We start from the raw sequence: 14,626 nt of genomic DNA, 5'->3' as shown, positions 1-14,626 counted from the left end.
ACTGTGGCGTTAAAAGCGCCAGATTGGCGCTTTTAACGCCACAGTTAAGAAATTTAGCGCATTTTGTTTCAATGCGTTTGGCAGGCTATTTTGAGTTTCCAATTTTGGTATATTTTTGGATGTTTTAAATTTTTTTAGCATTTTGAATACAGTAGTTTAAAAAACTCTGTTTTATCAACACGCAGTAGCCTATTTGCAGAACTACAGGTAAAAGCAACTTTCCCGAATCTTGATGATGCTTTTCATAATATTGCATTTTCTGATTTTGTACGAGCTGATTTTGTCAACAGCATGATTGCCACCATAGCCAAAGGTGTTGCGGCAGTTTCGATTTGAATGACAATGCTGAGCTTTATAGGCTATTGGGCGGCAGCGTTTGGCTTTCTGTTTATAGCTTTTCTTCCTATTATAGCGAAGTCCGTGCAAGGCCTACAACTCACTTAAAAGAATATTTTGAGTAACATCTAATATTTTAATGCGTTTTGCTTGCAATAAAATTCAATTGCCACCAGTACAGTGTTAGAGCAAGCAGGGCCGTTGACAGGATTTCTCGGGCCCGGTACCAATTTATTTTCGGGCGACCTTCATCGACAATGTTGTAAATATAAAGGTTGTGTACAAACTTTTATTGATGTTGTTTAAGCATGGTCATTTAACAAATCTTGAGCAATCTTAAAATTTCTTGAACCGCAAAACTTACTGTCTCTATCTAGCGGTTGCTCTTTTGAACTTTTATTTGTCACATGGCGCTAGAGCATTACTTTCCGATGACATTGATGTTTCACTGGTCATTCTAGACACACCAGAAGAGAATTTACAGCAAGGGTGATGCAGACAGTCAGAAAGTTTTCAATTTGATTTGGGAAAGGTGTTTGGGCCTCGGTCAAACATTTGCTGTGCTGATGGCTGCAATCTGAAAAGCGGTTTTTGTGTAATTTTTAGTCCAGAAATAGGGTTAGCAATCTTCTTACCTGTGCCATTTCAGTTTTTGAGTTTGACCAAATATTAACTTGTTTATTTTGAAATTCGTGTTTCGGGTAATATTCGTGGTTAGGGAAATCACTATAGGCCTACTAGACTAAATTCCTATTTTACTGTTTGGTGGCTGAAGTGGCTATTTTAACCTCTAATGGCAATTCCTTTAGATCTGATTATTATAGATCTTGATAATATTTGAAGTCGCGGGGATTTTTTTAAATCTGGGCCCCTAAATATTCCGGGCCCGGGTCCAAAAGTACCACCTAGACCCCCCTGTCAACGCCCCTGAGAGCAGGCCTACTAGCAAGTTACCTCTCAATGACATAATTTTGCTATCCTCTTCATATTGCAGGTTGGGACAGATACTTGGAGATATAGTAGAACGAGTTGGTCGAGCTTTTAACGTGGGGTGGTCTGCAACTAGAGGGTAAGATCGTAGGCTATTCATTCTGGAGTATTAACCACTTACTTGTTCTGACAAGAATAAACCTACAACAATAGCCTATACCTTACGGCGCTACAGTATAAACTACAAGCATAGCCGTAGGAGAGTAAAACACTTTGTTGGAGCGAACAAACTTTGCCCAAATTTTGTCTTTGCAAATATACTTTCAAAAACGTAAAATTACTAACAATCTCTGAGGTGGTGTATAGTCTAACACAGAGGTCGAGAACTTTTTTAGGTAAAAGAGACATGACATCTACATTTTTAAAATTATATTTGTATGTATATGTAAACAGCCGGAGACCTACCTCAGAAAGTTTTGAAAAAAATGTATTTAATTTGGTGCATTCTGAGCGTATATTTTGCTTTAAATTAATAATGAAAAGTTAAGATAAAACATTTTGTGAGACAAATGACGTCACGAAGAGCCATATATGACTCGCGAGTCATGAATTCTCGGCCCCTGGTGTAGGCTAATAATTCCACAGTCATCAACTTGGCATTGTGTACGAAAACATAGGCAACAAAACGTTGAAATGAGATAAATAAGGCTGAATTAACTTTAATCTGCATTCATAGACCTGTCTGTGTCCCAATTACAGTAAATAAATCATTAAATTGAATCTTTCTTCCATCAAACTTGCACCTTTGAACAAAACTACTTTTAGTATTTGATGTAATATTACAATGAAATCATGGTCAATGTTCTTTCAGTACCATCGTTACGTTAATAACCGGATATTTTTGCCCAAATATTTTCAGAAATAATTGCATCAGTAGGATACAGACAAAAAAAATCAAAAAACCTAAACAGATTTTCGATGCTAAAACAGAAACCTCATAAGGTTACCAGTACCCGCAGCGTGCCTTTAAAGTTGTACCGATAAAGAAATATAGGCTAGTGTCCTAATGAATATCTGACATAAACTTACATCGGCTTACCAATTGCATTATTTCACATTTCATTTCTGCAGATACTGAATCAAGTTTAACATTCAGCCTAAATTGCAATAGGAAATGTAAAAGCTTTCAAAATTGATGATGCTACACATTTTACATTCGAAGAAAAATGTTTAATGCATTTCAAAATACAACACAGTTCTTAAACTGGTAAAATGTTGAAAATTCATGATGAAAATTAATTTGTCCATATAACTAGACATACTTGCCCAAATAATTTTATTAAAGACCTAATACATTATACATTCGTTAGAAAATATCAATCTACTGTACAGGATCTTATAAATTATAATAATTATGTAAAGTTTGTAAACTGGTGAGACGTCGAACATCATGGCAGGATTGATTTTCCAAATAACTTGACATTTTTTTCCAAATTTTCGACGTTTTTTTTTCAGCAAGAGAGCAACCGCCCCCTGCCCCCATCTCCTACGTCTATAGCTACACAATTTTTGTAAACAAGATCACGTCACACAGCTAAAGTCGATAGTCAGCCATATGTTATAGCGCTTCAAGTAGGCGTAAACTAGAACTATTTTTACACGTTTTCCTGCACTAATTTTTGTGTTTTTGATGACTTGTCCTTGTAGCCTAAGAGAAAATTTAGTTATCATAGCGTCCATTCAAGTCAAGACAAATAAAAAAAAAAAAAAAAGACCATAGGCATTTACACGTTGTTTGCTGCAACACAGGGAGAATAATTGTGGAGATGAAGTTCAATACAAGGATTCGGAGGTGAGACTCAATAGCTTTTTTAATGGAAACTATTAGAATTATACACTATACAGAGATCTACGTATACGCCGCAAATTCTACACCGCAAGCTTGCGGGGTAGACTTTTTGATTCCGCTAACGCTTGCGGCCACATTTTTTGGATAGTTTGAGCTTGAGGCTACGACGTAAAGTTTTTGCGGTTTTTTAGAGCATAGGGTCAACGCATACTTTTTAATGTCTTTTTTTCGCTACAACACGCCAATACCTTCCAGCGCTACAGTTGAAAGGATGTTTTCAATGGGCAAAGACATATTGGAACCAAAACACAGCAAAATGTCAGATGAACACTTTCAGATGCTTGTGTTTCTTCGTAGAAATTTTAAATAAAACTTGTTTGTTTGGAGTGGTTTATACCGTGTGAATGTTTGGCACCTAGCAAACAAAATTAGTTTACGCTAGTGTATGCGCTGATGCCGCCAACTTTTTTTGCAAGTTGCGTTGACGCATACGGCGTATGGTTTTTCGAACGTTTGCATAAACGCTGACGGCGTCAATATTTTTTGTATGCGCGTACATCACTGGAACTATAAACACTAGCCCACTGCATAAACTGAAGACAAGACATTTAAAGATGTTTTGGCCGATCACAACAATTTAAAGCAGGAGTCATAAAAGCAATGGTATAGGCTACTCACATGGAGCTTATTTTATTATTATTTTCTATTTTTTCGGCATTTAATCTACAAAAATATAGTCCAATTTTTCTTTCAAAAGTTTGAAACAAGCATTATTACGTCGAATGTTTGAATGACGCTGATGGTATTCCGAAAGTGATATTTACCGCAGCAGCTACATAAGTCATCCTCCCGATTATGTAGTTTGAAGCTTCTAGTTCTACCATTTTGATTTTGGTTTCGCTAAGTCTTGATCTCTATTTTTGGAAATGATTTGTGTCTTTGACTCAGATACAGAATTACCCCACAATATAAAATCAACCTAGAATACACAAGTGGAAAAAAGTTGAACCAGATCGAATCGCTGAGGGACTCCACTTATCAAAGGTCTCATTTTGCTTCGCTGTGTGTTGTCTTACTAAGGGTGAAGCTTCTGTTGCTGAAAAACTCCGTGATAATATATTGACCAGGTTCTAGTTTGGAAACCGGTAAAACAGCTTCCAAGTAAGACCACGGTGCTTTGCGGTATCGTATGTGAATTAATGAATACAGCGCAGGCCTTAACTTTTAGATTTGCAATAAGCAATTTGCCATACTTTTTGTTTGTTAGTAACTTCACCCAAGATGAATTTTCCGCTCGGAAACGATCTTCTTCCTTCGAGAACATTGGATCAATTATTTGGTTGATATGAGCGTAGATGAGATCTTGAAGGTTTCGAAGGAGAAGTAACAGAGAGTATCAGACGATAGGCAGCTTGGTTCTTCCGGTAGCTAGCGAAGCTGATGAATTGCTGCCACTAAAGCTCTTCCTCTTGATTTTTGAGATCTTTTTTTGAAATGTTGAGGTAGCCCATTTACAAATAAGACTTCGAGAAAGGGTCGGAGTAGAATTTCAGCTCTAGAAAGATTTTATTTAGACTTGTGTGGATGACTAGCTAAACGACAAACTTATGATGGTGCTCACAAAAACCATTGTGCAGCAGTGCATGCAAAACAACACCTATTTAATCCAAGCTTGCATTCGGAGGACGCAAGAGCAAAAAGCAATGAAATGTGAAGACAATAAGGATTGATGCCCCACCATCTTGCAACTTAACACGAAGGCTGCACAACAAGCAAGATCAAAGTTGTGGAGCAGCTTGCACGTGCAGACTGGAGACTTGGAGTCCTCCTACAAACAGACAAGTCGGATGCTTCCAACAGCACGTCAGATGGGCCTAGCAAGCAGGAAGCACTGCATTGCCACGTTTGTGCATGACCCATGATTGTACTAGAATGACCAAGCAACTTGTGTAATACTCTTCTGGGTGGAATTAAGTTCTTCAGCTATTGCGTTGAATAGCCTACAGAAGTCAGGGATCTGGCTCAAAATAGCGTAATCTGAACGATGATCAGCCACTTCTAAAAAGTGTCTTGTAACTGTGGGTGTAAACTATATGCCGTAGCAGCGTAGCTTTGCAATACGATGCAGTTAAAAGAATATTATTCATAAACGTTTATGTTTATTTTAGTGGAACGCTTGGAATTTTCGAGGATGGCACGCTTACTACCCTTGTTGTCACGGTTACGAACGATACGAAGAATATGACGTCGATTGCGATAAACGTAAGTGTCAGTGAAAGTAAGAAGAGCTTACTCACTGAAGTAAGGTATTTTAAAGTAAACCTAAACGCAAACCCGATGACAAGTAAAGAGATATATGGGATTTTGAGCTCAGGTTGCTTGCCAATCAATACCCGGCGACTTTTTGAGCAGATTCAAGAGACTCTTTTCGGACAATAAACCATAATAACCCAATAACCCAAAAAGTATTTTATGAAAACACAATCACTCCACTGCTACAATCACTCAAGCAGTGATGCAAACATACACTATACAGAAGCCTACAGTAAGTCATCCACTGCGTCTAACATCTCGCTATGTGGATGGCTGAGATTGGCTTGTTGGCTTGGTTTTGGATCTTTATCCTCGGACTGACAAAGCCTTTTTTCGGTTATCATGATAGTTTCGCATACTTGTAAAGACTTTTGAAGCAAGGCCGGTTACGGAGATTGCCAGAGTGAAGTTTCCGATAGGGTTGTTGCACTGGAATTATTCCATTCACTAAGTGCCGCTGAATGGAGAGCAATCTTTTGAATGTGTTGCTCACGTGCCCACCCCGAGAGTTGAACCAGCGCCGCTTGATCTTGAAACTTCTTTGTTCACGAAGCCACGCGCTAACCAACTGGGATATCGGGCGGACGAGTGCAGGATTTTATGACTTTTACCTTAAGTGAAAACTACGATCAACAAGAAATTTGTAATTATTAGCAGAATGTATAAATAAGTGGCAAACAGCTTTACTTTCACAGTAATCCATCAATATGAAACAATTATAGAAAAGTTTTCTATCCTGCACTTTGCAACTGGACTTCTCGTTAAAATAAAAATAAAAAATGCTTTGACTTTATTAATCTGTGTTACTGTCACACCTGTTCAGGCACGAGTTGGAAACAAAAAAGGCAAGACATAAAAATAGTAGAAATATGTCCTGAGCACTACATGTAAACAGACTAAAACATTTTATTTAAAGTTGAAATCAAAACTTGTAAGAATTTAAACTGCCAGATAAAATCCTCTGAACACAATTTTCTTTCCTCACTCAGAAATATTAGATTATAGAACCACTTTCGACTTTTTTTAAGACTTTTAGCATGTTTTTGTTTTACATTAATCTATTTTGAAGCTGTTTGTGATGGATGGAAAGCTTGTGGGGATCGCGGCTCATGTGTTGAACCTGGAAGGTGTAGCTGCCATACAGGATATACTGGAAAATATGATGGATGTCGAGATTGTGAGATTATTTTTTTATATTTTGTTGCACTTTGCAAATTGTTTATTGGCACTGTAGCCACTTTAATATAACAACTTTTGTAAGCGCCTGTAAAGCATGAGCCAATCAGAAGCTGCGTTGTCTGTGACGTCACTACGTAAATGGAAGTCAGAGGTAGAACAGCGAAAAAACGCAAACAGTTGTAATAGAAAGTAAATTAAGTGATTATTCCGCCATAGCCATCGTGTTTAGAAAGTGCTGGGGAATACATTTCGATGACGTGGGTTTGATTCCCACTTCTGTCATAACTCTTTTTTTTCTGTAATTACCAAACAGCGTTCAAAGCACCGATCGATTCTCTGGCTGAAGGATCACACTTGGACGGTAATCACTTAAACGCAGATTATGATTGGTTTATGTCTTGATGATGATTATGCGCCTGATCTGATACAGACGTTGGCGATCATGGTCTTCCAAACTTCTCTGTCATTTGCCATTCGTATAAAATCGTTCGTTTTAACTGTTGTGTTTGTGGCCCATCGATTCAAGCTGTTTAAATAAGTTTTGTCGACCTCTGCTTCTTTTTCCCTGTATCATCCGCAATTGTGAATATGACCTACAAATTGCATCTGACGCCTTCTAACTTTTGTTATTAATCTCCTTTCTGCATTTGCCAATTTCATAAATTCGTCATTACTCTTCTTTTCAGTCCAAGATATCCTCAACATCCTTCTGAGAAACCACATCTCAGCAGCCTCTAGTGCTTTCTTCATATCTTTACATCTTTATGCCTTAGCAAGCTCTTAATAAAATTGTTACATTAATGTGACTATCTATTGCAACAGCCGTTTTCAATTTAACATCGGTAGGATGGTGCAACAGACAGGGCGTTATTTTTGCAATCATGCAATCCTGGTTCGACTCCCGGCTTATGCTGGTTGTTGAAAAACATCGCTCACCTCCACCCAGGGTGTAATAAATTGTGTGGGCGTAATTGCTGAAGTAAAGACGGCCAAAAGAAAGAAACTGGCCACCCTACTCTCCTTAGTGCCGAAAGCTTAGCATAATGAGAACCTCATCTTCTCATTTCCCGACGCTTGGATCAAGTATGGGACCACCTGTTCCTTTTAAGTGAACCATTTCTAGAAACTAAAACAACATATGCTCGACCAGATGCTTGCACCGGAGCGCATGATTGTGGCCGCCGAGGTACCTGCATTGGTCCAAATCTATGTAAATGCAAAGATGGGTATCGTGGATCAGAGGAAGGATGTAAAACGGGTAAACAAAAATGTTTGAGCCTTAACTTTTTAAAGTTTTCAAAGTATACATTGAAATAATAGCAATAAAAATAAAACAGTTTTGAAACAAAAGCGATGAATTAAGCTTCAACGATCTCATTTTTTTTAAATCTTGACAATTTTTTTTAATTCAGATATTAATGAATGTCTGACCGGACCTTGCGATCAATCATGCACCAACACTGTCGGATCTTTCAAGTGCAGTTGTTATCCTGGCTTTGAAATGAAGGACGGGCGTTGTGTCAGTAAGTTTCTGGTCAACTAAATTAGATTGTTTCAACAAAACTATTAAGTCTTCTAACAATACTCAATCTGGCCGTTAGCTCAGTGGATAGGCTAAGCGCCCGACAAAAGATCACTGTTCTGGTTCGGTTCTTGGGGTGTGCGCTTGAACAACACATTTTGAAGGACTGCTCTCCCATTCAATGGTATCTAGTGAATGGAATAACTCCCCAGCAACAACACTTCAACAATCGGAAAACTTGACTCTGCCAATCTTGGTGACCGGACCTGCGTCAAAAGCAACTGCAAGTATACGAAACTATCAGAAATAACCTATCAAGGCTTTGTCAGTCAAGTACATGACTTGAAAACCATATCAAGGCTTTGTCATGGTCAACTAACAAAACATCCTTGTTCCACCGAATTCGACACTAAAATCCACGAGGCTTTGCTAATAAAATCGTACAATCCTCGCCTCAATACACAGTTGTTTGCCTCAGGCTTTTCTTATTTACTCAACGTCTTTTCTTGATGCGTTTTTGCCTCGTGTAATTTAAACGCCATGTGATGTGCCTTTCTCCTATGCTCTGCCGTTTCATTTTGCATTTCGCTTTTCAATTCAGTGTTTAGATCAGTTATTCATTTTCATTGTAGATATGATAAGCAGTTATTTTTTTGTTACTTGATAAGGGCTAACGTGTGTATGGCCGAAAACGTTTGTAGCTTATAGTTTATGTTCAATTTTAATGGATTATGTTAAATGCCGTGTTTTTTCTTGGTTGTGTATGTCTGTGGTTTTTAAAAGTAATTTAATCAATACTTGAACAAAGGAATTTTGTTTGAAAACGTGACAAAAATTAATCAAACCCAACATAGAATGAGATTGTTTTCTAGATTTCTATGCACAAGATTTCTTGCATGATTTTGGTGACTATACGAACTCTAAGCCACTACAAAATGTTAAAAACGATGACTATAATAATTGTTGACGTTTAGTTTATCATTATGAGTGACTTTGTTAAGGAGTGTACAAGAAACAATCTACTTGATCCAAAGTTTATGGGTTTTTTTTTTTTAAATGGATTTAAGTCAAAAGTGTATACGTATGTATTGCAGAGCAACATGTTGATTATGATTCATTGCCAGAAGATACGGTTACTTTCCCTGGGTTCAAACCGAATATTCCTTCACACAACCCCAAACCAGCCTTAGCAACTTGGGCGATTTGCTTGATAGTAGGAGGGATTCTCCTTTTTTTGTGCATTCTCTTGGGGATGTGCTTCTGTTGCTGCCACTCAAGAAGCAATCACTACCACAATGTGTAGAACAGGAACAGTTTCATTATGAAAACACTGAAAGGTTTTTGGTGTCTTTCTAAAACTGCACCTTATCGCTGTACATAAAAATTTCGCTAACACACTTGCTTAGTCAGACTAACTTCGACTATTATGTGCTATAAACCTACTACAAATGCTACCTGGCTTTTATTTAAGTTTTGCACTGCTGTATATAGCCCACAGTAGCACGTGGGACTAACTAAGTGTCATGGATGATGAAACAAAAGACTGCTACTCTCTCGTAGATTTCCAGCGTAGTCCAGGAACATCGTGAATCTGGAGTGGTAAAAGGATAATCTCTTGGCCCCTGAAGCTCACACAACGACATGTGACAAATGAGTTTTAATGGAAACTGAGGGCGATCCCAACAGTAATAGGCTACAGCAGCGGTTCTCAACCGGGGGTCTGCAAAGCGTTTTCAGGGAGTCTGTGGAAGTCTTCAAATTTTTATTACGATTGATAATTTATGACATTTTAAAATCTGTCGTGCTTTATTTGTGCACACTATAGTACAGTATTACAGTGATTTTCAAACTATTCGACGTGACGGCCTAGTAAAAATTCAAAGGGCGTCGCACAAAAGTTCGGTTTCCCGAATAAAAAAAAGCAAATAATAATAGAGATAAAGCTTTTTATAAGGCTGTGTATGTTGGACAAAATTAAGTTATGAAAATGCAGTACGAACAGCTCATGGTCGAGAACAATGGCGCATTGTATCCAACCCTCAATACGAGGAAGAAACATAATGATGATGATGATGTATGTTCAAGTTAATTCTTTTGGTACAGCAGATTTATTGATCAATGCTTAATTTAGAATAATAATTGCAATGTTATGGTTCTATTTATAGTCGCTCTATAACATCTAAGGTGTTTTAGCGACAAGGCTCATTTTTAATTTTAAATCAGGTTTACGATGTTATCACATTATTACCCGACTCATTCTCACTGTGTAATGCAAGAAAGAACACAATCGGTACCGTTATTAAAGTATTCGGTTCGAACCGAACTAGAATTGATCTCAGATCTACCAGCAGCAAGCCTAAGGCGAAATCAGTCGGTCACTGACCTACTGTAGGCTAGTACCTAATTTAGAAACGAAGAGTGTAATTTTAAAATTCCAAAGTCCAAAATTCCCAAGTTAAGTTCCAACCAACTCCAATTGAACAAAATGTGGCTTACTCGCTTTAGAAACTACACTCTCCATTAATGCTTTACACTCTTCAAATTTCAGTCTAGTAAAAAACGATGTAAAGGAGTTTCAAGATGGTAATTAGGCTACAGCAATTAAACTTAATCTATAAGTAACCATTTTTTTCTGCTGTGTTTCTTTGATCTATATCTCGTCACCCTTGGTAGCCTATGTCTGAAATACAAACGTTAGTCAGCAGTCTATTAGCACTTAGTTTTATGAAGTTCTTAGACTTCATAACTCCAAAAAGTCACCCCAATTACAACAAAATAACATAGTCTATTAATTACAGATAAAAAAAAAAGAAAAAGTTCTTTGTCAAGGTCGTAAAATTCTATGTTTATTTCATAACTTTTGAAACGTTTGTTTCCGTTAGGAAAAGCAATATACCAAATTTCAGATAAAGTTTTTTAAGGGTCCGCAATTGCTTTCAGGTTAAAGGGTCCGCCAAGACAAAAAATTGAAAACCACTGTAATACAGTATTTCTAATACTATGGTGAATAAGTAACAACATTGCAATGATCATTCAAAGCTTTCTTGACCTGATGGCTCTGTTGTGTAGCCTATTTAGGCAATTGCAACCTATCTGTGCTTAGGCTATCTTGCGTTGATTATGCAAGCATTTCTTTGCATCTTTCAATAAAAATATTGTAGAAGTAGATAGACATGCATCTTGCAAAGCATGATCTTGAGATTATAACTTTGATTCATATGAAAGCTTATTGGTTTAAGGCTTGGAAACTGTTTGTTTGTTTTTTTTATACAAATTTTGAAAAATTTACTTGCTCTTTTTTTTCTATTTGTTTTTCTAAATTTCACAACTAAGGTGTTGCGACCGCGCCTTATTTTAAACTGATTGTCCTGTTTTGGTATCATGCACGTCATAACCTTCGCGTTTTGTCGTTTCTACCTTTTTCTAGACATCTGCTATGTTTGGCATAATTATATTGTTGTTCGTTGATATGGTCAGAAATAAAACTAAACTGAACTTAACCTGAGCAACCATTACAACTGTTTTTTAGGAAAATGATCAGCTTTGCCATCTTATGCTGTTCAGTTTCTTGATAACCTATCGTTTGTCAAACGAATTATTTCTTTTGTTTTATTTGTCGTTGCGAAGATTTGTAGTTAAATTTTCCGAAATAAAGTTTTATTGTTCAAAAATTAAACAGCTGGCAGGCTACTTTTTATTGATGTGATGAAAATGCAGGCATCATTACGTCACTTTTAAAAATGGTCTGCAATATTTAATCAAAAATAAAGAACCCGAAATGTAGCAACTAAATTTGTGTTACAACTCAGCCGCAAATACTGCACATTTGAGAAAATTGACATGCACATTGCACAATTGCACATAGTCAAATGCTTTTATTTCATATTGTAATGATTTGTTTTCGAAATAAATGCTTAGTTTGTGTATTCTGAAAACATATGTTGCAAAAAAGCTCTAAAAACGCGAATTTTGTTGACATTTAGTCATTTTATGTCTGATTTTGTTCGTTCGAATTTTAATTTTGATGATTTGTGAACATTCATAAAAATACTTTGAAACAAATTATTTTTTCCTGCAATAAATGCATTATTTTTCATATTCATACCAGGCTATATCAAGCGGTTTTGAGGTTATTGTGATGATTGCTCTAATGGTTCTACGCGGGTGGTCATGGCTGCATAGCATTGTAGACGTAGTATCTATCCGTGGACTTATTAATAGTAGGATCTGGACTGGAAACCGATTTTCTAATGTGACCAAACAGAGGCCAAAGGTTTATTGCACACTAAGTTGAAATGCAGGGTCAAATATTCGTATGCGATAGAAATAATTTAATATAAGAAAAGTAAGATGGCGCTCTGTGGATTATCGTGCTGCCGGTTTCAAATTTAGTGAATTGGGTTAGATTCTCAGGCAAGTCAAATTGTACAATGTTATGTTAATGGTAACTGTAAGCTTATAAATAATTCAATAAATTTGGCATACAGATGTTTGCAATATAGTTTAAGATTTATAAAGCTTCGGTAGAGAGTTTGTCTTGTTGAACCATAGGCATACGAAGCCGAGTAACTATATTTAACATATTCAAGTTTATTACATTTACAGAAACACAAAACTACTCAACAAATTAAATATCAAACGCTTTCGACATCATAAGATGTCCTCTTCAGGAATAACTTATATACAATTTAACTATGTCTGAATAAAATACAATGGTTTGTTATAACTATAAAAAGCAAAAAAAAAAAAAAACTGCACAGTACTTCTGACTACCTCATTAGCTCAAACTCAACGATATAGGCTCTGCGAGAATCAAAGGTAACTGTATCAAAAGGTGTTGAAACAGATCACATGATGTGGTAGAAAGGCAAGGTGCGTTAAGTTATTCCTGAAGAGGACATCTTGTGATGTCGAAAACGTTCGATATTTAATCTGTTGCGTAGTTTTGTGTTTCTGTAAATGTAATAAACCTGAATATGTTAAATATAGTTGCTCGGCTTCGTATGCTTATGGTTTAACAAGTTTAAGATTTAAGAGGAAGATAATTTTTACATTAGCAGTAGCACTGGGTTCGATTCGAAGACAAGATGCATGAAAATAAACGTGAGCAGGCAAAGTGCGGAACAAATTTTACATGGCAAATTGATAAATAACTTTCAAGTATAATGAGCTTCCAGTCAAATCGTCTTGCGCTTTCACGCAATACGATGTGACTGGCCTTTGTTTTGTCTTCAGTAGTTGCGCTTATCGCACTGTTTCCTGTCCAGATCCTACTATTAAGAAGTCCATGATCTATCTCTTATGACAAATCATGAAAACATAAAGTAGCTGTAGCGATTCAAGCCAGCAAATCATTTTTTTACATTGATTCAACGTTTGCAGATTGATTTTCTGGTTGGAAAAAACTCTAGTTTATCACATTCTTTCCCAGTCAGCAAAATTGGTCCTTTTTACATTTAATTAACGTCTGCAGACGTCGAATCATTGTTGAAAGTGGTTGATTTACTGGCTGGGTTATAATTATAGATAACACGATTTTCAGTCAGCTGTTTTGTCAGGCGTTTCATTTCATAGAGTGTAGCTTTCATTTCAACCTGCCAAAATGTTTTAGAATCAGAAGAAAAAAAACTTCTTTTTGATACCTTTTTTGGGCTGTTTAAGTGTTTAATGATGATATAATAATAATCAGGTTTTTATTTGTGCCCATTGCGATAACATACAGTAGGCTACACTGCGATCACACATGCGATACAACAGACGACAGGAAGCAGCGAAGTGACATATAGTCTTCGAGTCAGCTGCTCCCCTTATTTTGGCTTGCCATCAAGTGTCTTTGCCAAGACACAACCGCATGCTCTTGAGTGGTGTGCTCGTTTAGTTTTTGATTAGATTAACCAGGCGTTCCAGCTATTTTGCTGCTACATTATTATTGTAGCCTCTTACATTTTATTCAGCGTAAATTGCTACGGATATTTACAAAATTCCCCTAAAGAATCTCTATTGCAGCAGAGCTTGTGCACAAATCTTTCTTCCTAGTCAGATACGATAATTTTGTTCGTTTACGTTTAAATTTTGTTTACAAGTCAATGTTAGTCCCGTTGTCAAGGTTGATCCATCAACCATCTTGACTAAATTTGATTTTAGATTGGCAATCATTAGAAAAAGATCAGCAAATAATGGCAGTGATGTTTGGTAATAAATAAAAGTTATGTAGGCTACGTTTTGCAGCAGTAAAGGCGTCTTCGTTAGTACTGTATTTTGAAAAAAGACAAATAAAAGGCATCAAAATTAACAATCAAAATCTAATTAAATCTTACAGAGAGTATCACAACAAAAAGGCAAAGTTATAATCATAAATAATCTAAATAAAATTGAATGTAGGCTAAACGTGTTAACCTAGGGCTACTAGCTTAAAATTAATACTAAAACTCAGGGAATGTCGTTTTTGACATCGTCTTATATTCCAGCTTCTCGCATGCATAAAGTAGAGTTTGTAC

At 36.6% G+C, this 14,626-nt stretch overlaps 1 protein-coding gene across 1 annotated transcript in view; it reads left to right on the top strand.

Annotated features, from left to right (window-relative positions):
• The window catches only part of LOC145771276 (uncharacterized), a 51,374-nt gene that overhangs the window by 1,188 nt on the left and 35,560 nt on the right, over positions 1–14,626 (top strand). Inside the window, exons 2-7 of the mRNA XM_082583013.1 lie at positions 1,331–1,405; positions 3,076–3,118; positions 5,284–5,377; positions 6,498–6,605; positions 7,758–7,865; positions 8,020–8,130. Of these exons, the coding sequence (XP_082439139.1) occupies positions 1,331–1,405; positions 3,076–3,118; positions 5,284–5,377; positions 6,498–6,605; positions 7,758–7,865; positions 8,020–8,130 (539 nt within the window). The remainder of the gene's footprint in view (positions 1–1,330; positions 1,406–3,075; positions 3,119–5,283; positions 5,378–6,497; positions 6,606–7,757; positions 7,866–8,019; positions 8,131–14,626) is intronic.

This window comes from Aplidium turbinatum, chromosome 5, assembly GCF_918807975.1.
Source record: "Aplidium turbinatum chromosome 5, kaAplTurb1.1, whole genome shotgun sequence".
NCBI classification, from domain to species: Eukaryota; Metazoa; Chordata; class Ascidiacea; order Aplousobranchia; family Polyclinidae; genus Aplidium; species Aplidium turbinatum.
The sequence above is the reverse complement of the archived record's forward strand: the minus strand, read 5'-3'. Positions and strand labels throughout refer to the sequence as shown.